At 42.3% G+C, this 25,370-nt stretch overlaps 1 protein-coding gene across 1 annotated transcript in view; it reads right to left on the bottom strand.

The window, feature by feature from the left end:
- Positions 1 to 25,370, bottom strand: part of LOC311291445 (uncharacterized protein) — a gene marked incomplete at its 3' end in the record, with an annotated part of 217,044 nt that overhangs the window by 92,314 nt on the left and 99,360 nt on the right. Inside the window, exons 8-11 of the mRNA XM_084410480.1 lie at positions 16,699 to 17,403; positions 14,386 to 15,090; positions 11,274 to 11,954; positions 1,305 to 1,484 (exon numbers count right to left, since the gene is read on the bottom strand). Coding sequence (XP_084266606.1) covers positions 1,305 to 1,484; positions 11,274 to 11,954; positions 14,386 to 15,090; positions 16,699 to 17,403 — 2,271 coding nt within the window. The remainder of the gene's footprint in view (positions 1 to 1,304; positions 1,485 to 11,273; positions 11,955 to 14,385; positions 15,091 to 16,698; positions 17,404 to 25,370) is intronic.

Here is a 25,370-nt window from a genome sequence, read left to right as displayed (position 1 = left end):
GACACCCAAGACCAATATTACATCTTGTAAAAAGGGGCATAATAGGTGCCCTTTAAAGGGAATGGGAAATTACACTCTGATTGGTTTTGTTTTTTTGCATGTTACGCCCAAAACACACTCAATACACATTAGGAGAATAGCGACAGCGCTTTTAGACGATGCTCTGAGACCGCCGACCATTTTTCCTGTCGTTAAACTATCAAAAGTGGATTCGGACACGTCCTAAGTGCACTTGCTCCCTGCGCTTTAGACCATGCTTAGATCATTAAAGGCAGATTAATAGGCAGATTCTGTTGTTAATAGAGCCCTTAATGTAAATTACATATCAATATGATTTATGTTTATACATCTCCAATCGACAATATTTTGTCAGCAAAATTATAAATGTCAACATTATAAAGACACAATTTCTCTTTTATTCATTTGATATACTTCAAGTTTTCTTAGTGTCTTCATGATTATCATGCTTCTTTGGTCTTCTTGGGAAAAGTTTTGAGATCATGGTCACACCAAGTGCTCGTCTGGTTCCTGAATGTTCCACAGACTCCGGGATGGACCGCAAAGACCCGAATCCTGAGCTGTGAGATGAGACTTTTGAGTGTGATGAGCTAAACACTGAATCGCTGTCTGCTCCTGATCGTGATCTGAATGAACTGTAAGCAGAACTTCCCACAGACAATGTGTCCGACCGCTCATCTCCACTCACTGGGGGAAAAAAAAACATTTAAATCAGTAAAAGGTTTGAAACTCTTATAGAACAAAATTAAGAGATTTAAAACTTTCAATATGTTCCTAAAAATAACGCAGTCTATTGGTAATCATTAAAACTTTATACAAATACTTTATTAATCAGATGGTATTTTACATGTTTTGTCCCTGTTTTATCTATGAAATTTCTTTATTACAAGCCTGACTGATATTTAATGCAATCATTTAAAGTTGACCATAAAAATGTATAGAGAAGAAGAATTTATCAGTATAAACAGGTGCTTAAACTCCAGAAAATGTTGATCATCAACATAAGAAGATCAAACTAAATATTATATGTGCGTTTTTATTTTATTTATTGTCATAAATTAAATGATCAAAAATTTAGAAAATGGAAGGAGATGTAGGCTAGAAAGGTTCCAAATTTTATTATGGGGAAAAATATGTGGTGACAAATTTACGACAATGTAGACTAAATATTATATTTTCACAACAAAACAGATGGTATTCATGGAAAACATGAGCTCTAACGCTGTAAAGAAGGTCACAGGGAGACCAAAATATACTGAAAGTGCCAAATAAAACAAGACACTCACTGTCTGGTCGTGGCAATTCAATGCTGTTATATCGTTTTATGGCCCCTGACTCGTAACTTGTGTGAGATGAATCTCTGGAATGTGATGAACTGAAAATTGGGTCTGCTCCTGATCGTGATCTGAATGAACCATAAGCAGAACTTCCCACAGACCATGAATCAGATCCATCATCTCCACTCACTATAATAATGAAAGCAGAGAGCAGATCAGTAGAACATTTACAACATGAATGCATTTGACAGACACTTTTATCCAAAGCAAATGAAATAGCATTGAAGGAATATATTCATATTCATTGAAGGAATATCAGTTCATGTAATTGTAATTAATTCAGATGGTCAACTTTATGTCAACTCTAAATGGGCCATGCAGGGAAGGAGGATTCACTTCATTGCAGAAATTTGGTTCACACAGAAACAGAACATTAGGTATTTGATTACAATGTTCAATGTTGTTTGACCCTGTCCCATGTCACAGTGTGGGTAGGGTTTAGGGATGGGGTTGGGTGAAGGGCATCATTTTCAATGCATGATTTATAAACACCCATCAGTTTGAAAACACCCATAAATTTAAAAACGTCCACTTGTTCCTCAGAGACCTCATACTTGTTGAACCTGGTCAGTATCAGGAAGGTAAAATGCAGTCTTGATAATAGAACTTATATAAGATTGAAATGTAAGCGACGAATCAAATGTTACACCCATATTTTTAACAGTATGAGAAATCAGTTCAGACTTTTTAAACCTTAAAAAGGCAAGACCATAAAGAGAAATCAGAATTACAATTTTATATTTTTTTGGGACACAAATGATTCAATTTCATGTTTTTTATTTTATTTTAAACTTCACCTAATGGGGCATGGAAAGCTGCTATAGCTGCCACATACATCTTAATAGTGGACGGGGTCCAGACCAGCAGAGAAGTGTGGTAGATTTTTCCCATACGCACCTGACTTAGGTTGCACCTGGTGACCTTGACACCTGAAAATATTATACTCAGTTGAGTTCACTCTGAACGCACAAGTTGACGCCTGAGCCACAATCTAACCCCGCCCAAGAGTTTAACAAAGAGTCGAACGACGTCTCGCCCCCTATCGAACACTATCACTCAGGAATAAGGTCTCTAGTGTTCTTAACGCGATCCACACTATCACTTGGTAGTAAGGTCTCTAGTGTTCTCGCTAAATAACTTGTTTCCCTAACTAGTTTTCTTGCTGCGCAGCAATGATCGACAAACAGACTTCAGCAAATGTCCTCTAAATGCTTTAATCACGGCCGGAGGATCTCTCAAGCAGTTCTCAGAGAATCTCCCCCAAGAAGAAGCAAGGCCGGAGGATCTCAGACAAATTCTATTGAGAATCCCACCGAAAACATAAATACAACAGTTTTTATAGAATAAGGAGGTATGGCATGAAACATTACATAATTTCCCCACAATTTGATTGGTTCTTCATATGCAAACCCTTCTGTTACCAGGTAGAACCAAACTCTGTTTTTGGTTTCAAGTTTAGACATCTGTCTAGTTCCCTTTCGTGGTCACTACGAGTTACGTCAGTGACGACGAATGGGGTTTCGCTTAGAAAGCCTATCACCTTCGAGTATAGAAAACGAGCCAATGGCAATGAAATGCCATGGGTCTGCGGAATTTGCATAGCGTAACTCCGCCCCACCCTGGGGGTATATAAGGAAGTACGCTGGCAACATGCAGATATGTTTTTGCTTCGGAGCCGAGAGCTTTTCTTCATTCCAGTAAGCCAAAATCCTGAGTTTACCCTTTCTCTATATCACCTTTCGAGACGAGCGACTCTCCGGTGTTGGTGTGACGGCGATTCCAGCGAGTGCACATTGTGGTCGCGATGTTTCCAATTCTGATGGGCACATTCGTTGCTTTGTGTGTTTGGGCATTGATCATGCTAAAGCAGCGCTTGTGGATGACTCATGTTCTCACTGTGGGAACATGACCATCTCCACGCTACGGTCGAGACTCAATGAGCTCATTCGAGCGACAGTCTCCTCATCCACACCCCGATCTACGGTCTCCCCGAGAGGCCTTACTTCGGCTAGTGGCCAGGGTGACCTGAGGATGATGGTATGGAACAAACCGCCGATTCGTCCACGGTCCATACCCCCCTCTCCAGCATTTGTACCCGTGAGTGTTCAGATTGAGACTGCTGGTCCCTCTACGGAGGCCCCGCGGGTCTCTTTCGGCGCTCCAGAAGAGGATGCAATGTCGATCACGGCATCACAAGACGGGCAGGAGTCATCGGGAAGTGATGATTCGGCTGTGCTGGCACCTTCGGGTGTTCCAGCATTGCCCGAGTCAGATCCCGAGATGATGGCCATGCTTTCCCGGGCAGCCGCGGCCATTGGGCTCGAGTGGTCCCCGCCACCCGACCCTGTGCGCTCGCGGCTAGATAATTGGTTTTTGGGTGCGGCCGCTGACCCCAGTCGGCGTCCAACCCCAATACCTTTTTTCCCGGATGTGCATGAGGTCCTGGAAGACACCATTGTCTTCCCGCGATCGTTCGTCGTCCTCCTCCGCCTTTCCTCCCCTCGATGAGGTCGCTGCCCGTGGGTACACTGGGGTTCCCCCGGTGGAACGCTCTGTCGCGATGCAGCTGTGTCCGGCGAGTGCTTACTCTCGTGGTTTCCCTAAGCACCCATCCAAAGCCTGTAGATTTTCGTCTACCTTGGTGGCGAAATCTTACAGAGCGGCGGGACAGGCAGCCGCCTCTTTGCATGCCATGGCCATCCTGCAGGTCTACCAGGCCCAGGTGCTCAGGGACATGTACGAGGGCAGGACTGACCCAGGGCTCTTTGATGAGCTGCGTGCCGCCACCGACATTGCTCTCCGAGCGATGAAGGTGACCGCACGCTCCCTGGGCCAGGTGATGTCCACAGCTGTGGTCCAGGAGAGACATCTCTGGCTGAACCTGGCTGATATGCAGGAGGCCGAGGGGACTCGTCTGCTTGACACCCCCATATCCCAGGCCGGCCTATTCGGCGGTGCAGTCGAGGACTTTGCCCAACAGTTCTCGACGGCTCAGAAGCAGACTGAGGCTATAAAACACATTCTGCCCGACGGCCCGCTACTGCTTCCACCCAGCCATCGGCACAGACTCCTCAGCCTGCTCGCCGCCGAGGCGCCCTCCTGCCACAGCCCTCTCCGGCCCCGTGCCCTGCTAAACGCCAGGCTAAGCGGCGCCCCTGAGACGGGCTGCTCAGGGTTGGCAACTAGTTTTTTCCAGGAGATGGTAGCAGGGCCACTCCTTACCCCGGTGGAGGGCCGGGGGAGATTCTTTTGTTCTCCACTCCTCGCTGCTCGTCCAACGACGAGCAGTACCCTAATGTGGTTAAAGAAAGAACTGGTTCCCCCAACCCACGGGCCACGCTCCTCTCATCCCCCTCTGTCGCCAGACCCCTGCCAGAGCACGCCCCCGTGGGACGCTGGTCCTCCCCTGGCCTCCTCTGGCAGGACGCGGCTAATGACCGTGCCCCCGCACAGGGCCGCTATGCCACCCTCGCCTGGGCCAGTCATTCCGCCTCGCTGCACCCCCGACGGTACGTCTGTGGTTTGAATGACCCCGCTTGCGCAGTTTCTGGGAGCCTGGTTAGAGCTTCCCGGACTGTCCCGCTGGGTCGCGAGAACCATCAGGCTCGGCTACGCGATTCAGTTCGCGCGGTCTCCTCCCCGCTTCAGGGGAGTCCGCTTCACTATGGTCGGTGGCAATGCCCCTGTCATGAGAGCGGAGGTCACCACCCTACTGGCGAAGGGTGCGATCGAGACTGTCCCTCCAGCCAAAGAAATCCGGTGGGTTACGGCCAATCCTCGACCCGCTCCCTTCACAGGCTGCCGTTCAAGATGCTCACGGCCAAACACACCCTCCAGTGTGTGCGGCCGCAGGATTGGTTTGCAGCGATCGACCTGAAGGACGCCTACTTCCATGTCTCCATTTTACCTCGACACAGACCGTTTCTTCGGTTTGCTTTCGAGGGGCAGGCATACCAGTACGCGGTACTCCACTTTCGAGGCAGCCCTTGTTCCCCTCCGGGAACACGGGGTTCGCATCCTGAATTATCTCGAAGACTGGCTGATCCTAGCTCACTCTCGAGACCAGGTTTGCGAACACAGGGACCTAGTGCTCCGGCACCTAGCTCGTCTGGGCCTTCGGGTCAACTGGGAGAAGAGTAAACTCTGCCCCGTGCAGAGGATCTCTTTTCTGGGTATGGAGATCGACTCAGTCGCCATGTGCGCGCAGCTTACGAGCGCGCGTGCGCAGTCACTGCTGACTTGTCCAGGAGTGATAGTAGAAAAAAATCCTGAGCCTGAACTTTTTTCCCTGGGAGGTAAGCGGGCCCCTAAGCCAAGATATATGTCCTGATCAACATAATTGTCAAGCGGGATCCAGGGGTGTGCTCCCCTAGGAGAACATTTTGATAAATAGTCCCTTAGATGATAGATTCTGGTGACTTTTGTGGATATAAATGGACATCATTCAGACATGAGATGAACAAACCCAATACAAGCCTATATTACAGTAGCAGGTTTCAGTAAGTCAAATTTACGACCTTTTAAAGACATTTTAAGACCATAAAGATTGAAATTTAAGACCTACACGACGTATTGCCAAAAAATATTCAAATCAAAATATAAATTTTATTTCAATGAATTCAGTAATTGAAAAAGCATCGATTTAATTTACAGATAAAGCAATCACATTAGTAACCTTCCACACCCAACAACGCGTGTCAAAGAACAGAATCAGATTATGGGCCCTATTTTAACGATCTGAAACGCAAGTGTCAAAGCGCAAAGCGCAAGTAACTTTGTGGGCGGGTCTCGGCGCTGTTGCTATTTTCCCGGCGGGATAAATGACTCTTGCGCCCTGCGCAAATCTAAAAGGGGTTGGTCTGAAGTAGCTTCATTATTCATAGGTGTGGTTTGGGCGTAACGTGAAATAAACCAATCAGAGCATCATCTCACATTCCCTTTAAGAGCAGACGCACTTTTTCCTTGGCGTATTGCTATTATAACGGCGGATTTGCCAGGCGTGCGCCAGGAGCGGTTCACAGCCGAGGAGAGCAACGCTCTCGTCACGGCCGTAAAAGAGAGAGAAGTGACATTGGGGATGGAGAAACACACCCAAATTAGCTTCGGTTAAACAGGCATATAATAATGTGGGTAAATGTGTAAGCTAGATGTATGCTTTTATAATAAATTGTCTATCTATCTATCTATCTATCTATCTATCTATCTATCTATCTATCTATCTATCTATCTATCTATCTATCGTTTGTAATAATATGATTTGCAAAAATGAAAACTGCTGCTTCTGTGTAGATTAGAGAATCAAAGTGTATGCGCGCTGTTAAGCCGAATCTGCCCGAGCAGACGGATATTATTTTTTTTTATTACCTTCGCGCTCATGCGGACGCGTCGAGTATAAACAAGGTATCTTGGTTTACATTTGGACTTTGGATGTGATCTTAGGCTTGAAAAGGTTGGTGACCACTGCATAACGCAAACCCAGTCAAACGTTTGACTGCAGTATCTTCTATTCTATGCGCCTTATAATCCGGTGCGCCCTATATATGAAAACAGTTCTAAAATAGGCCATTCATTGAAGGTGCGCCTTATAATCTGGTGCGCCTTATAGTGCGGAAAATACGGTAGGTTTTTTCTGGCCAGTGGCGCAATTGTTTTATGGAACAGTAAAATAGCACCAGGGAACGTTTGCGCCGGAACACGCCTCCTTTTTTGCGCTGAACCGCCCAGGGAGCGCAAGTTCATTCCCTAGTTTAGCGACGTGCTTCTGTGGAGGGAAAAGCGCGCTTTGCGCGGGTGCAAAATAGGAATGAAACATGCGTCGGTGTACAAAGTCAATTGCGCTGGGTGCAAGATAGGGCCCATAATCTTTTTATAGAAAATTGTACTTTGCATATTATACTGTAAAAAAACACATAATTAGTTGATTTTAGTTGATCATAACAAGAGATGAAATGGCATGAACATTTCATTTCATGATCATAGTGACAAAAATTATCACGTTATCACAGAATCCTGTTCAAAAAGTACTAATACTACACAATGAAATCAATTCACCAAGTTTTATGTTGAAAACCAGCAAATAACAAATAAAGCATCAATATGCACTTTTTGTTTACACAAACATTAAAATAATACCATTAAAAATGATGGCCAGATTTTAAGTGTCTTGCAACATGTTATAGATTTTAAGTGTCTTGCAACATGTTATAGCCTATACTAACATGTACAAGTTCAAATAAAGTTTTGACAAAAAACTTTTTTATAAAAAGATAAAACTCACATATTTCAGACTTTAAATGATTTTTATAAAAAGAATGAGTCACAAAAAGATAAATTACTGACATTTACAATGCACTTTAGCTTGTCTTTTATTATTAATAGTAAAATTAGGTCCGATTTTCCCGTGGCGTCTGTTGTTGCTATGCAACCATGCACTGACTGCGCTCTCCACAATGACAAAAATGTTTTAGTGGCTAATGGATTTCCACCACCGAAAAACGTCTGGAAAAAAACGAGCGCGTCGCTTCAATTATGAGCGCGCTTACCTAAGCGCGCCTACATTTGAATGAACTTGAGCGCGCAAAAGACGCGATATGTGAACGGCCTGTTGGCGAGCTACCTCAAATCAGGCAACGAGCTACAGCTGCTTGATGACTAGGATCTAACTCGTGTTGTGGCAGCACTTTTTTCCCGCTAGTTCCATATAATATTTTCCTTGCGCACAAAGTGCAGAAACATGCTCCTGGTTGCTGGAGTTTTTGACACCAGCTTCCAAAGGGCTTTTCGTCTCTACCCACCTCCTCTATCCAAGACCATTTATTCTTTATGCCTTTATCGACAAGTTTGGTGTCTTCCCCTGGCTTCATAAAGTTGCACTCCATGACTTTGGCTATGTTTCGCGCTGCCAGTGTGGGAAACACATTCATAGTGTATGTGAAACACAAAACAAATTCGCACGTGGAGTGACTGCTGAATCAATCGGATCCAAAACCCAAGACCAGCCCCTACCCTATTACCGATTGGCTGAAGTAGGCTTACTGCTGTGTTTTAGTGAAAGCGCCTCTCAGATCTTGGGATAATTGTCAGATTACGCGAACGCGAACCTGATTTCTTTTTTTTTTTTTTTAGACACGTCTGTACACGCCGGAAATCCGGCGTGGCGCCGGAGTGCTATCAGGCCTGCTTGTCTTCGTCAGTTCGAGGGCAAGAGTGCGGTTCCACTGAAACTATTTCAGAGGCTCCTGGGGCATATGGCATCCGCAGCCGCAGTAACGCCGCTCGGATTGCTTCATATGAGACCGCTTCAGCTTTGGCTTCGCGATCGAGTCCCGAGGTGGGCATGGCATCATGGCACGCTCCAAGTTCCAGTGACTCCGACCTGCCATCAGACCTTCACCCCGTGGACGAACCTCAGTTTTCTACGGGCCGGAGTGCCCTTATAACGAGTTTCCCGGCATGTTGTTGTATCAACAGATGCCTCCACCACGGGCTGGGGCGCCATGTGTAATGGACAAAGCCCTTTTGGCATGTCAATTGCCTCGAGTTGCTGGCTGTATGTCTCGCCCTGCACTGCTTCCGTGCGTTGCTCAGGGGCCAGCACGTATTAGTCTGAACAGACAATATCGCGACAGTAGAGTACATCAACCATCAAGGTGGTCTACGTTCCCGCCGTATGTCGCAACTCGCTCGCCACCTCCACATATGGAGTCAGAAGCATCTGAGGTCGCTTCGAGCCATTTATATCCCGGGAGACTTGAACCGTGCGGCCGACGAGCTGTCTCGGCTTCGGCCTCTCCCTGGAGAATGGAGACTCCATCCCCAGTCGGTTCAGCTGATTTGGGATCAGTTCGGGGATGCACAGGTAGATCTGTTTGCCTCCCACGACTCGTCCCACTGCGACCTGTTTTATTCCCTGACCGAGGGCACGCTCAGCACGGATGCACTGGCGCACAGCTGGCGCACAGCTGGCCGAGGGGCCTCTGCAAGTATGCGTTTCCCCCAGTGAGCCTTCTTGCACAGACCTTGCGCAAGATCAGGGAGGACGAGGAGCAGGTCATTTTGGTTGCCCCGTATTGGCACAACTGGACCTGGTTCCCAGAACTAGTACTCCTCGCGACAGCACCTCCCTGGCCAATTCCCCTGAGGAAGGACCTACTTTCTCAGGGACGGGGCACCCTATGGCACCCTCGTCCTGGTCTTTGGAACCTCCACGGGTGGCTCCTGGACGGGACGAGGCAGGTTTGAGTACCCTACCACCAGCGGTGGTGGCTACCATCACTTCCGCTAGAGCATCGTCCACGAGAAATGCCTATGCGTTGAAGTGGAACCTCTTCGTCAACTGGTATTCTTCTAAACATCAAGAACCCACGAATTGCCCGATCAGTGTCGTGCTTTCCTTCCTGCTAGAAGGGTTGGAGCGAAGGCTGTCTCCCTCCACCCTGAAAGTGTATGTTGCCGCCATTGCCGCCATTGCCGCACATCACGACGCAGTCGATGGTAAGTCTTTGGGAAAGCTCGACCTGATCATCAGGTTTCTGAGGGGAGCGAGGAGACTGAATCCTCCTCGCCCTCCCCTCGTACCATCTTGGGACCTCTCAGTGGTTTTAACTGCCCTGCAGAGTGCTTCCTTTGAGCCTCTGCAATCAATGGAGCTTAAGCTCCTGTCAATTAAGACAGCGCTCCTGGTTGCATTGGCCTCCATCAAGAGGGTAGGGGACCTGCAGGCAGTTTCGGTTGACGAAGCGTGCCTGGAATTCGGGCTGGCTAGCTCTCACGTGATCCTGAGACCCCGGCCTGGATATGTGCCCAAGGTTCCCACCACACCCTTTCGAGACCAGGTGGTGAACCTGCAAGCGCTGCCATTGGAGGAGGCAGACCCAGCCTTGGCACTGCTCTGTCCAGTACGCACCCTCCGTGCTTACGTAGACAGAAAGCAGTGTTTCAGGACCTCAGACCAGCTCTTTGTCTGTTATGATGGGAAGCTGAAGGGAAAGGCTCTCTCCAAGCAAAGGCTGTCCCACTGGATAGTGGACGCTATTGCTTTGGCATACCAGCAGCAAGGTCGACCATGCCCCCTTGGTGTGAAGGCTAACTCCACCCGGAGTGTGGCATCCTCTTGGGCTCTAGCGCATGGCGCCTTGCTAACAGACATCTGTAGAGCTGCAGGCTGGGCGACACCTAACACATTCACGAGATTCTATAATCTCCGAGTGGAGCCAGTTTCTTCTCATGTACTCGCTTCAACCAGCCGGTACTAGATTCTGCTCAGGTGTCTTCGCTTGCTCACCATTCCTCTCCACGGATGGAATACGTGCGATATTCTCCTCAGGTGAGCCTCCCCACAGGCCCTGAGTTCCTCCAGCACTGTCGACGTCAACGCCAGAGTTATGCCACCGGCAGCTTTCGCGCTTGGCTAGGTGCCTCCATGTGCATGGTCCCCCTCCGGGCGACCCCCACATGTGTATTTCCACTGTAAGCCTCTCTGAGCATGTGTCTTTCCCTTGGCAAGCCACCTTGCCACCCCTGGGGTTGAAATATTCCACCTGCGGCTGGACACCCCAGTGATACTCCATATGCAGCCCCTCTGGGTCATATGTGTATTCCAAGCCTGATTGGGCATGATTGCATATTTCCACTGAGATATGCTTCCCAGTGTACCTTGGTATTCCTGTGTTAAGTAGGACTCCTTTGTCCGTGCTAGTCTCACGACAGGGAGCTCAGACTTGCGCAGGGCACTGGAAGACAGCTGAGGTGGCGTGATTAGATTGGGGACCCCATTCGTCGTCACTGACGTAACTCGTAGTGACCACGAAAGGGAACATCTCGGTTACGTATGTAACCCTCAATAAAAAATTAGGCCCATAGTCTAGAACAATGAGGAAACTATATGTAGTAAAATTCATACAATTTTATGTCACTCACTTGTCTGTGATCTGCTGTCCTCTCTCCATTTGTCCAGTCGCTCTTCTGTTTTATTTCTACCATCCATCTCTTGTAAACACTTTCTGTCTATTTCAAAATGGCAGTCGTTGTTTTGTGCCACTGTCTCCTCAATCTTCTCCAGCAGCTCCTTGATCTGAGTGTCGTCACTCCTGTTGTGATTGTTGAGAACATGAAACCTGTTCCCACATTTGTCCAGCAGCCACTGGAGATCCGGCCCTTCACTCTCAATGTGCTGCTCTATAGATGTGTCTAACAGAGAGTCTCCACCAGTGAACAGCACTATAGTGTGACTCCAGACTCTCTCACTGAGAAGATCCAGATGCTCCTGCAATGCTTTTCTCTCAGTCTCTTTAAATCTAATGTCCACACGTATGGTCAGTAGTACAGCGTGTGGTCCTGGAGGACACAGAGACACACTGAGCAAAATCTCCTGTTTCAGTAACTCAGGACTGAACTCTGTAGAGATATTACTCCACCATCCTGGAGCTTCAATGACAGTGATGTGTCTGTCTGCTACTTCTCCATGTCTCTTCACACACTGAGCAGATTTCTTCAAGTCAAACTCCTCTCTGCCCAGGATGGTGTTTCCAGCTGAACTCTTACCAGCTCCTCTATATCCCATCAACACAATCCTGAGCTCTGACAGATGCTGGGCATCACCTGCAACAAATACAGAACAAACACACTTCTTAAGGTGGGTGACATCTTAAATCAGAGTTGAACAAAGGTTATAGATGGAGAATAATTATGAAGAAAAGAAAATTGCTTAATTTCAATGATCTGCAGACAAAACCACAGATCACAGAACACACCGATTAAGCAAGACTAAATTCCAAATAGCTTCAGAATAATGTTTTCAGAAAGTATATTCTTTAAAAGCAATTAGGCTAAATTATTCCTCTAAACCACTGAATAAATCTCTCTCTTGTGCGTGTTCTCACCGGGGAAAGGATTATCAATGCACTGGTGGCTATTAGCACCAGCAAATACATGACTGTATTACATTTACATTCATTTACTAGATGGAAAGAAAGCCAAAAAAGACAATTTGTGACTGCTTATATTTATAAAAGACTTTATGAAAAAAACAGCCTAAATTGGCATAAAAAGATCCCTAAATCTTATCTGTATTGACCAATATGAAAGCAGTAAAAGTGTTTTGCAAAAACTGTGAACATGTTGACATTTCTTCTTTCATAAAAATAGCTTCTAATCTTACAAATGTCCATTTTACATGACATATTTTTGCCTTAGTTGAAGCTCCAAATAAAATATAGTTCCACCAGCAGTCTAGTAGTTTTTACTAGTAATGGACTTTCAAAGTGTTGTACAGGACTCACTTCCTGGTGCTTCAGAACAGCAACAAACATGAGGCGTGTCTATACGTGTAAAGCCGATGTTTAAGAGTCTTCGTTTAGCAGTCACACTGAGTGCCTTCCCGGTCAGAAGTGACCGGACACCTAAAAATGAAACTTCCTCCATCCCAGTAAAAACCAATGCAATTTATTTTTGTTCTATAATATTTATTCTTTTTAATTTAGTATTTTGAGACAATTTGATTGAACTTATTAATATTTATGCCATATTTATAGTCCATTTTTTGCCATTGAAAATAATGTTTTTTTATTATTATTATTTTTTATTTTTTTATTTTTTTCGATGCGGTATTTTCGGTTAAAATAGAGACTAGGCTTTCAGAAAAAAAAAAAAAAAAAAAAAAAAAAAAAAAAAAATCAATTTATTAAACATTAAATTAAATAAATCATGTTATTGCATGGGTTTACCACTAGATGCCTGTAATAGCTCTAAATGGAGATGCTTGTGAATTCTAGTTGTTTTTGGACCAAATTACTTACTTTTAAGATGTGGATTGATTGTATTTTTTTAGAAATTCTCAAATAATACTTTTTGCCAAGGTTTATAACATTTTATTAATTATTATTTTAATAATTTGAATAATTATTATATTAATTATATATATATATATATATATATATATATATATATATATATATATATATATATATTAATTATAATTATTAATTATGTTATGTTTTTCACTCTTGATGTTTTAGAGTTTCACCCCTTCATTGCTGAGCAGTTTTTTTCTGCATCGTGGCCGATTTGTAGCGAATTTTTGTGTTTTTGTCAATTTCCCATTCATTTCCTATGGGGGTCATTTTTGACCGAAGACCATGAGTGTGACTATTTTTTTTACGACCACTTAGCATGCTCGGATCATGACCTCATGACCTCCTGACCTTGTGTTCACATACCTAATGCCAGAAAAGTCACCAAGTTTCGTAACATTCCGATGAAGCTGTGATTTTTAAAAATTCAAAACAGATTTTTTGTAATCTGAATTTATTGGTGTGTATGTGTATAAAAGTGTGTTTGTATGTGTGTGGGTGGGTGTGAATTTTTTGCACTTTTGATATTGTAGAGTGTCACCCCTTTACTGCAGTGTACTTTTTTTTAGAATCGTGGCCGATTTGTAGATTGTACAGACAAAAATTCAGAGAATTTTTCTGTTTTTATAAATTTCCCATTCATTTCCTATGGGTCGGTCATTTTTGACCGAAGACACTGAGTGTGACTATTTTTTTTACGACCACTTAGCATGCTCGGATCATGACCTCAATTTTTTTTTGTATTCACATACCTAATGCCATAAAAGTCACCAACTATCATAACCTTCCGATGAAGCTGTGATTTTTAAAAATTCAAAACAGAAAATTATTCGGTCAGAAGTGACCGAGGACTCTGAGGGTTAAGATTATATTCAAGACAAGATGTTTGCAGTTTTCTTTTATTTTTCTTTTGTATGGTTTTCTATGGATTAGGTAAAGGGATTTCCATTATCAAAAGCACACATGAAGAACAGGATTGTTGAAGAAATGAAAGTGCTTATTTCCTTCAGTAACAGATTTTAGGGGCCGTCACTGTGAGCTGAACCCATCTATTGGGAATGCCTCTACAAATAGCGGTTAATGACAAGAAGTTTCTTGCTATTATTGCTGTGACTGTTACATTTTCATGATTTACTTAATATACTCAGTGTGTATCTGCACTATAAAGTATATGGACTCACTCATCTGTGATCTGAGGTTTTCTCTCCTTTTTTGCATCCTCTTCATTCGTTCTTCTGCTCTCTCTTCCTCTGCTCTTCTTCTCTCTTTCATCTCCTGTAAAATCTTCCTGTCTATTTCAAAATGGCAGCCGTTGTTTTGTGCCACTGTCTCCTCAATCTTCTCCAGCAGCTCCTTGATCTGAGTGTCGTCACTCCTGTTGTGATTGTTGAGAACATGAAACCTGTTCCCACATTTGTCCAGCAGCCGCTGGAGATCCAGCCCTTCACTCTCAATGTGCCGCTCTATAGATGTGTCTAACAGAGAGTCTCCACCAGTGAACAGCACTATAGTGTGACTCCAGACTCTCTCACTGAGAAGATCCAGATGCTCCTGAAATGCTTTTCTCTCAGTCTCTTTAAATCTAGTGTCCACGCGTATGATCAGTAGTACAGCGTGTGGTCCTGGAGGACACAGAGACACACTGAGCAAAATCTCCTGTTTCAGTAACTCAGGACTGAACTCTACAGGGAAATTCCTCCACCATCCTGGAGCTTCAATGACAGTGATGTGTCTGTCTGCTACTTCTCCATGTCTCTTCACACACTGAACAGATTTCTTCAAGTCAAACTCCTCTCTGCCCAGGATGGTGTTTCCAGCTGAACTCTTACCAGCTCTTCTATATCCCATCAACACAATCCTGAGCTCTGACAGATGCTGGGCGTCACCTGCAACAAATACAGAACAAACACACTTCTTAAGGTGGGTGACATCTTAAATCTTCTTAAATAATCTCTTTTTGTGAAAAAGGGGTTACTAAAATAAGGTTCACCTTATCTGTATGGGTGTCAAACTACACATTATTGATTAAAAATGACATATAAGTGTATCTCACATTAATTCAACTCTTAAATCAGAGTTGAACATAGGTTATAGATGGAGAATAATTATGAAGAAAAGTAGGGTAGAGTGGGGGAAAACGCCCCCCTGGGGTAAAACGCCCCCCACCTGTTTTTCCCAAAATAACCACTAAAAGTAGTCAAGATACATTTTTACTGTTGCTATGCACTACGTTGATAACGGGGATATACAAATCTCTATGGAGAAGCTGACACCAGCGACACATTTGAAGAGAAGAGGATTACATGGTAAATGCTATAATTTTCAGATATTAGTAAATAAGTGTTTAAGAGAATATTGTTCTGCAGGATATCGCAGTGATGTATGATAGATGAATAGTGAAGTCTGTAGTTTGAGATCATATATTATTTATAAGGAATATAATTATATTTTAAAAATTAAACATTTTTTTAAAAACTCATAGCTTGTGGGGTAAAACGCCCCCTACGCTGAGGGGTAAAACGCCCCCCCTGGGGGCATAGTTTCTCTATCACAATTACTATAATAAAATATTTCTGTCTATCAAATCCTTTGTTTTACACTTAATGCAGTATAACTAGGTGGTAAAATCAAAATATTTGAACAAAACATGAAAAAATTACCTCAAGTGAGCATTAACTAGCTAGCTTGCTAGCACAGTTAGCTCACTGATGGAAGGTAGTTAATTTTGCCTATTTTGAACATTGCTGAAATAAATATTAATATATATACATGTTGATACATTACTTGCCTTTTACCTTTAGAGATTAAAAACTATTGTCTGTTAATTTTGCTGTTGATCTATGAAGCAAACTGGTTGGTAAGAAAGGGGGCATTTTACCCCACCGCTGGGGCAAAACGCCCCCTTTGTACAAAAATATTTTCAGTGAAAATACTAATTAATTATGAAGGCTGAGCAATTTTAATATTTGGTGAATAACTCCTGCCATAGTCACTCAAAACCGGGATGGCAATTCTAGTCACATTTATGTTTTGTTTCACTGTAATGTCACATTTTCCTTAAGGGGGGGCGTTTTCCCCCACTCTACCCTACTTTCAAAGTGTGTTTGACGGGACTCCTTCCTGGTGCTTCAGAACAGCAACAAACATGAGGCGTGTCTATAGGTGTAAAGCTGATGTTTAAGATTATATTCAAGACAAGATGTTTGCAGGGGGGGTTATACTGTTTTCCATGGATTAGGTAAAAGGATTTCTGTTATCAAAAGCACACCCTACAAAGAACAGGATTGCTTATGAAATGAAAGCGCTTATTTCCTTCAGTAACAGATTTTAGGGGCCGTAACTGTGAGCTGCGTTGAACCCATCTATTGGGAATGTCTCTACAATTAGAGGTTAATGACAAGAAGTTTCTTGCTATTATTGCTGTGACTGTTACATTTTCATGATTTACTTAATATACTCAGTGTGTATCTGCACTATAAAGTATATGGACTCACTCATCTGTGATCTGATGTTTTCTCTCCTTTTTTGCATCCTCTTCATTCGTTCTTCTGCTCTCTCTTCCTCTGCTCTTCTTCTCTCTTTCATCTCCTGTAAAATCTTTCTGTCTATTTCAAAATGGCAGCCGTTGTTTTGTGCCACTGTCTCCTCAATCTTCTCCAGCAGCTCCTTGATCTGAGTGTCGTCACTCCTGTTGTGATTGTTGAGAACATGAAACCTGTTCCCACATTTGTCCAGCAGCCACTGGAGATCCGGCCCTTCACTCTCAATGTGCTGCTCTATAGATGTGTGTAACAGAGAGTCTCCACCAGTGAACAGCACTATAGTGTGACTCCAGACTCTCTCACTGAGAAGATCCAGATGCTCCTGCAATGCTTTTCTCTCAGTCTCTTTAAATCTAGTGTCCACACGTATGATCAGTAGTACAGCGTGTGGTCCTGGAGGACACAGAGACACACTGAGCAAAATCTCCTGTTTCAGTAACACAGGACTGAACTCTACAGAGATATTACTCCACCATCCTGGAGCTTCAATGACAGTGATGTGTCTGTCTGCTACTTCTCCATGTCTCTTCACACACTGAGCAGATTTCTTCAAGTCAAACTCCTCTCTGCCCAGGATGGTGTTTCCAGCTGAACTCTTTCCAGCTCCTCTATATCCCATCAACACAATCCTGAACTCTGAGAGATGTTGGGCGTCACCTGCAACAAATACAGAACAAACACACTTCTTAAGGTGGGTGACATCTTAAATCTTAAATAATCACTTTTTGTGAAAAATGGGTTCCTGAAATTAGGTTCACCTTATCTGTATGGGTGTCAAACTACATATTATTGATTAAAAATGGCATACAAGTGTATCTCACATTAATTAAACTATTAAATCAGAGTTGAACAAAGGTTATCGATGGAGAATAATTATGAAGAAAAGAAAATAGCTTAATTTCAATGATCTGCAGACAAAACCACAGATCACAGAACACACCGATTATGCAAGACTAAATTCCAAATAGCTTCAGAATAATGTTTTCAAAAAAGTATATTCTTTAAAAAGCAATTAGGCTAAATTATTCCTCTAAACCACTGAATAAATCTCTCTCTTGTGCGTGTTCTCACCTGGGAAAGCATTATCAATGCACTGGTGGCTATTAGCACCAGCAAATACATGACTGTATTACATTTACATTAATTTACTAGATGGAAAGAAAGCCAAAAAAGTCCATTTGTGACTGCTTATATTTATAAAAGACTTTATGAAAAAAACAGCCTAAATTGGCATAAAAAGATCCTAAATCTTATCTGTATTGACCAATATGAAAGCAGTAAAAGTGTTTTGCAAAAACTGTGAAATTGTTGACATTTCTTTTCTTAAAAATAGCTTCTAATCTTATTGTATATATATTATACATGACATATTTTTGCCTTAGTTGGAGCTCTAAACAAAATATAGATCCACCAGCAGTCTAGTAGTTTTTACTTGTAATGGACTTTCAAAGTGTGTTTGATGGGACTCACTTCCTGGAGCTTCAGAACAGCAACAAACATGAGGCGTGTCTATAGGTGTAAAGCTGATGTTTAAGATTATATTCAAAACGAGATGTTTGCAGTTTCTTTTTCTTTTCTTTTTTTTGTATTTTTTTTCTTTTCTTTTTTTCTGTTGATTAGGTGAAGGGATTTCCGTTATCAAACCTCAAGGCTAAATTGCCATTTGTTGCAAAAATAACATTTTCAGTAATTCTATATCCTTTATAAATATGCAACATGTAAAAAGGCAAACTAAATTAATGAATAAATCTCTCTCTTGCGCGCACACTCCTGACACACGTATAATTTCACAGCCACATACTTTAAAATATATGACTGTATTCTACAAATTAACCTAAAACGCAATCCGTGACAAACCATATGTATAAGCATAAACGACTATATGGAGAACAAAGCAAGCGCTAATTGTCTTATAAAATGTATTTAGCTGTACAGACCAATATGAAAGTGAAAGCAGTAGCAATGTCTTACAGAAACAGTAGGTTAAACACATCGAGTTTGATTAAAAGTCATATTTACTATGAATTAACAAGGAAAAAATGATACATTTTTAAAATAATAAATGCTTACTTGAGTCCATTTTATTCACACTGTCTCAGTCAGAGTTCCAGAGTAAATGTAGGTTTACCAGCACTCTAGTAGCCTAGTGTTTATCTTATCTTATCTTATCTTATCTTATCTTATCTTATCTTTGACTGGACTTACATAAAGGTGCTTCAGAACAGAGGCGCACATGGGCGGGTCTAGCTGTAGGTGTACGTGTAGGGTGCAAAGGTGATGTTCAAGGATATTTTACACATGCACAAAAATATGTCTGCAAATTTTTCAAAAGTGATAATCTTTAAATTCAGATATTTTAAAAAGTGACTTCACCTGGCAAACTTAAACCTATAAACTAATCTTAATCCCACAATGAACAGATATCATACTTTAAAAAAAAAGTAACTATTAACAGTCGCATTAACAGATTATTTAGTCTCCCTGCAGTCGATAATTATATACATTAAAACTCATATTTGATCATATTTTCATATTTAATCTTCTCGTGCCCCTCAGGAACCTGACGATCAGGTCGTGCTTACCCAAGGATTTTCCATCTACTGCATTGTGATGTGTGGGAATCGCCGAAACATACACTTTGGCATCAAGGGAGACCGCCTTCACTCCAACCCATCTTGCATGAAGGAAAGCACAGTACCGACCGAACATCTTCGGGCATCTTCTCAGTGAGAAAAACTCAACAAACAGTTTCCACTTCAGAGCGCAAGCGTGTCTCGTAGATGGTGCTCTCGCAGAAGTGATGGTGACTACGACTGCTTGTGGTAAATCACCTAAGTCCTTCAAGTCCCGTCCAGAGACCAGACATGGAGTTTCCAGAGGTCTGGACGCAAGTGCCATATGGTGCCTGAGAAAGCAGGTCCTTCCTCAGAGGAATGCACCAGGGAGGGGCTGTCATGAAGAGCATGAGTTCTGGGAACCAATAAGGGGCAACTAGCAAGACCTGCTCCTTGTCCTCCCTGACTTTGCACAGTGTCTGTGCGAGAAGGCTCACTGGGGGGAACGCATACTTGTGGAGGCCCCGGGGCCAGCTGTGTGCCAGTGCATTCTTGCCGAAGATCCTCTCGGTCAGGGAATAAAATTTTTTGGCAATGGGACGAGTCCGGAGGGGCAAACGGGTCTACCTGTGCTGCTCTGCAGTGGTCCCAGATCAGCTGGACCGCCTAGGGATGGAGTCGCCACTTTCCCAGGACAACAGCGTGTCGTGAGAGCTTGTTGGCTACATGATGGCAGGAGATGGACCATAGAAATGAAGAGTATGACCACAGGCTGTCGGTTTTGCGGCAGGCTGGGGTGATTGTCACGCCCATCTCGGGACTCAGTCGTGAAGCAGCTTCATATGAACCAACCCGAGCGGCGTTACTGCAGCTGTGGATGCCATATGCCACAGGAGCCTCTGAAGAGAGATTTTCTGCATCGAGGCGAGTTTGATCTTTTCACAGTTGACCCGAAGTCCCAACTGGCTGACTTGACTGAGCACCATGTCCCTGTTTTCGCACAACTGATCTCGAGACTGAGCTAGTATCAGCCAATCGTGGACATAGTTGAGGACATGAACACCATGCTCTCTCATGGGAACGATGGCCGCCTCCACGACCTTTGTAAAGACACAAGGCGACAGGGACAGCCCGAAGGGTAGGACTTTGTACTGATATGCTCGACCCGTGAAAGCAAAGCGCAGGAACGGCCTGTGTCGCTGGATGATCGAGACATGAATGTACGCGTCTTTCAGGTTGATCGCTGCAAACCAATCGTGGGGACGGATGCATCTTAAATTCATTTCTGCATCAACATCTTGGACGGAAGCCTGTGTAAGGGGTGGTTCAAGACTCGCAGGTCCAAGATTGGTCGTAACCCACCACCTTTCATAGATACAATGAAGTCTTGGCTGTAGAAGCCGGTCTTCATATCAGCTGGAGGGACCGGCTCTATCGCCTGTAGAACTGCGATCTCCTCTCTCAAGACAGGGGCAGCGTCGTTCAGCACGGATTTGAAGTGGACACCCCTGAACTTGGGCGGATGAAGGGCGAACTGAATTGCACAACCGATTCTGATGGTACAGATGTGATATATTTATTATAAAATAATTTATGTAGTTGATAAACTTAGAATTAGCTGAAAATGTCCTCTGGAATAAAAGGAATTTGGTCCTTTTAAAAAAAATAAGGAGGCAAAGAAAGATTTTAAGCAAGAAAATCATCAACAAGTTAAAACTAGCTGCTCAAGCTAGAAGAGATAGTCAAAGAGGCGTTATTAGAATATAGACTAATATAATGACAATATGTGAAGCTAACTATACAGCAACAAATGTTGAACATAAAAAAGCAAGATAAAAACATAAAAATGACAAAACAAAATCAATAAAACTTAATATGTAAATAATATAATGTGCAAATAAAACAATCTCAACCAAAATATTAATAAAAACTATAATGGTATCTCAATTATACTAAAATAACACTGGCTCACATTGATTTTTCTTTAAAGCTGCTTTGAAGCAATTTCATTGCATAAAGCAATATATAAATAAACTTGACAAAAACAGAGACTGAACCTATTTTAATGTTTTTTTATTATTTATTTTAATTTTTAAAGAAGTATTCTATGTATTTCTTATTATAGACAAATGATTAGATTATAAACTTTATTTTGTATATTCAGTCGCTGAAACTCCTCAACTAATGGGTCACGTGTGTCAACATTAAATAGTCTTAAGTCCTTAAAGGGGTCATATAATGGTACATGCACTTTTACAAGTTGATTGTACTGAAATTTGTGTTGGCAGTGCCTGTACACAACCATCATAAAATGATAAAAATCCATCCAGTGTTTTTTTTTAAATCTCCTTATATGTTTTCCCCTGTCTCAAATCAAGCCGTTCGATTTTGTGACGTCACAAGATCGGACGCCCCTCCCACGATTGTTGATTGACAGCAGCGTTTCAACACAGACCCGCCCTGAGCGAGCTGTCTGTCATCATAGTCCGCGCGGTCATTGTTGATATGCTGGAGCAGAATGGCGTCTAAGCGATTGTGGTGTTCTGTTCTTGGGTGTAATAAGGAACACAGCATCATTGTGATGTTCCTAAATCCGAACCGCTGAAGACGCAGTGGCTGAGTTCAGTTTTCGAAGGGAATATTCCCCACGATCAACGTCAATGCTTTCATGTTTGCGCGAATCATTTCTCACACCAGACTGCTTTATAAACGAGGGTCAGTATAAAGCTGGTTTTGCTAAGAAGCTGCTCCTGAAAAAAGGATCGGTACCAACGATTTGTGATCCTGCTGAACCTCCAGAATAACTGAAGTGAGTGTAACGTTTTATTAACCTTTATATTAATATTTATATTAATCTTTGCAAATCGCTAGCACGCTTCACGATGAATGCGCCTAAGGTTTACACTCAGGGTACATTAGGGACTGTTCGTTTTTTATTCAAGGGGCCACCGGAGGAGTTTTGAGATCTGTAGTCAAAAAATACATGACCCTCCCTTCGTCAGCAATAAATTTTTCTATGACCCTCCAAAATGATTGTGAAAAAAGGCATGACCCTCCCCGATAATTTATTGATTAGCCTACTTCTGTACTGGTTTGCGCTAAAGATGTTCAGATGGCCATTGTTTTTTTTTTACAACCATAAACTCTTGCTTTCTCATCTTACTAGGGCTGTAATGATAGACCAAACCTACGATTCGGTTCGTATCACGATTTTTGATTTTAGATTAGAAAAAAAATCATGTTTTCGGTGCTGATGCGGTGTGACGTGTTCAACATGTGGGTGGCGCTGCCAATAAAGCATCTAAAAGCTGTCACAAAGAACCAGCAAAAGTAATGATTATGAATATGTCAAATATAGCAAGGAGACATTTGAATTGTTTATTAATAAACAAGTGTTTTCTGTGTCGACTGCAAAGATGAAGTTGACGATGCGTCGTGATCTTCGCAGAACGCGCCAGAGAGAAATGCACATTTCGGATTACATAAGAGAGCAGGAGCCCGATCTCATGAAAGTGCGTATTTATAGCACGAATTATATTTCTCGTATCATTTATACGCCACAATGAGTTTTTGCGCACATATGATACGCAGTTTTCGCGTGCATATGATACGCACTTTATGGCGTGTAAAATGCACGCCCTCCTCATCCCTAATCCTACCCAAGGGGTTTACACTGCGTATCATTTGAACGCAAAAACTCGTTTTGGCATAAATGATACGAGAAATATCATTCGTGCTATAGATACGCACTTTCATGAGATCGTGGTGTTGGAGAGCAGTCTGTTTTCTTTCATTTTGAATGGTTCTGTTTAAAAGTAGACATTTCAAGCTTTCTATATATTTCTCAGGTCTGTGAGGCAAGTAGCCTACCTTACGCTGAGTTTCGGTTCATTTATGAGACGAGAGTCCAGTTCACTCGCCGGCGCCTTCGTGTCATAATTATCTATTTACTACTATATTCATCATATCTTATTTATTAAATCCAGGCAATTGGTTGATGAAACATTGATTGAAATTAAGATACAATTAATAATTAATAAATTTAATTTACAATTAATAAAACGAAATTCACTTTAAAGACAGGCTTTGTGCTTTCTGTTTGAGGTCTGTGATTTTTTTAAAGTCGCTTTCAGCGCAGTCATGTCCGTAATGGAGAACTGGAGAAGTCATGTCACGCCCTTAACATTGTTTTTTTTTTTTTTTTTTTTTTTTACATAGCCTAAATGCGAACACGAAAAATTAAATAAAACTAATATTTTATGTTCTGTGGAGGCCGACCCTTCTTCATCCGGTGGGTATACATCTTTTGGTTTGCGCAGTGTAATTCATAGAATTACTAAAAAATATTTTGCCACCTAAAAGTTAAAGATTTTTTGTGTCACGTCACATGTGTATTTCCCTCATATTAAATATAAAACGCATGTGCAGAATGATATTTTTCTAATGTCTTGGCTCCTTTATTAAATTGAACTAAAATAATCTGGGATCACCAGTGATCCCTGACAGGTAAGGGGTTAAGGGAGTATGGATATATTAACAGACGTTTCAATATATTGGTATTAAATGCATTTTCTGAGAATTTATATTTCAAGTTTTGACTGCAAATGTCACGTCCATAACGCTGGAATTGCCCAATTTTAACAAATTTATCCTCAACTAGTTTTTTGGTGTAGGTCTACGTATTTTATTATGTTAACTTAAATAATACTAATAGTAATTTAAAGATGTGGTAGCCCTACATCTTCACACTCCACTGTTGCAATTGTGGCAATTTCAGTAGATTTACTCACAAACATTATTGTGGAAACAAAATATTGTAGTATTGTGCAACAGCGCACATTCTTTCAGCTGCAGTTCTGGCGCCTCAGTCCCAATACTGTAAAACTCGACGTACATTCACATCACACATGTTAATGCAGCGGTAGAGTTACACTCACAGGACACTGCACTTATTCGCAATCACAAAAGTTCATTATTTGCTCGTGCTTTAAAGCTTTGCCGGGTAAACATTTCATTGGCGTTCTGTTCTGACATGATGCACTTTTTTCTGAGCGCGTACTGAAGTGCGCACGCACTGTCAAACAGCGCCAAACTGGATTTTTGCTGGGTCAGACCCATCTGATATAGATGGGGGGCTGATACAGCGAGAGCAACATGGAGCTACATGTAAAAGATATGCAACAAACAAGCCACTTTGAAATGTTGCTGTTTTCATGAAAATAAAAGTTGGGTGACCCTCCCCCTAGACTAAAAAAAGTTGGATGACCCTCCCCTCAACAAAGAATAAAAAGACATGACCCTCCCCTATTTTCCTCCGGTGGTCCTTTCCATAAATACCGAACGGTCCCTTACGGCATGTTTTCTATGTACAACGTTCTCAATATAATTCATAATCCCACGTTTATAATGAACAACACGTTATGGTTATTGTGTTATTGTGATACAAATGGTGTACGCACAGAACAGAGGAGCGGGGTGAGCAAAGCTCATTATCATTTAAAGACACATGCACTTAAACGGCGTGCTGAAAACAGAGCTGTTTTTGACCAGGTAAAATGAGTGTTTTCTTACAATACTAATGAGAATTTTTAATTAAAGTATATTACAAACTTTTAATTTAGACCCTAAAGAATCCTATTAGCTTGTACAAAAATGGCATTATATGACCCCTTTAAAAACAAGTGGACAAAAACATTCAAATGTAAAGAATGATTAAACTATACAAAGACCCAATATAACCAACCCATCTACAATCAAGAAACATCAGACTGAGGCTCATCCTGTAAATAAATACTGTGTTCCTGAATGTTTTTTCACCCTCTAGTTCAATTAAGTGCTGAATGTATCTAAGGAAACCTTGGCACAGAAGAAAAGACGTTCCCAAAGACTTCTGGTCTACAATCACACTGCTAGACCAAAAGCTGAACGCAGGAACTACTCTATGACAAAAATATGTACAGTAATTACTTCTGTAGGGCTGAAGAACCACGAATCAGTTGCATACACATCAAGTCATTTTTCCCTGTATAATGGAGTTAAATGTAAAGCTCTAAAACATTATGAGGTGCT

The sequence above is a fragment of the Rutilus rutilus genome, assembly GCF_951802725.1.
Source record: "Rutilus rutilus genome assembly, chromosome: 6".
Lineage (NCBI taxonomy): Eukaryota > Metazoa > Chordata > Actinopteri > Cypriniformes > Leuciscidae > Rutilus > Rutilus rutilus.
The sequence above is the reverse complement of the archived record's forward strand: the minus strand, read 5'-3'. Positions and strand labels throughout refer to the sequence as shown.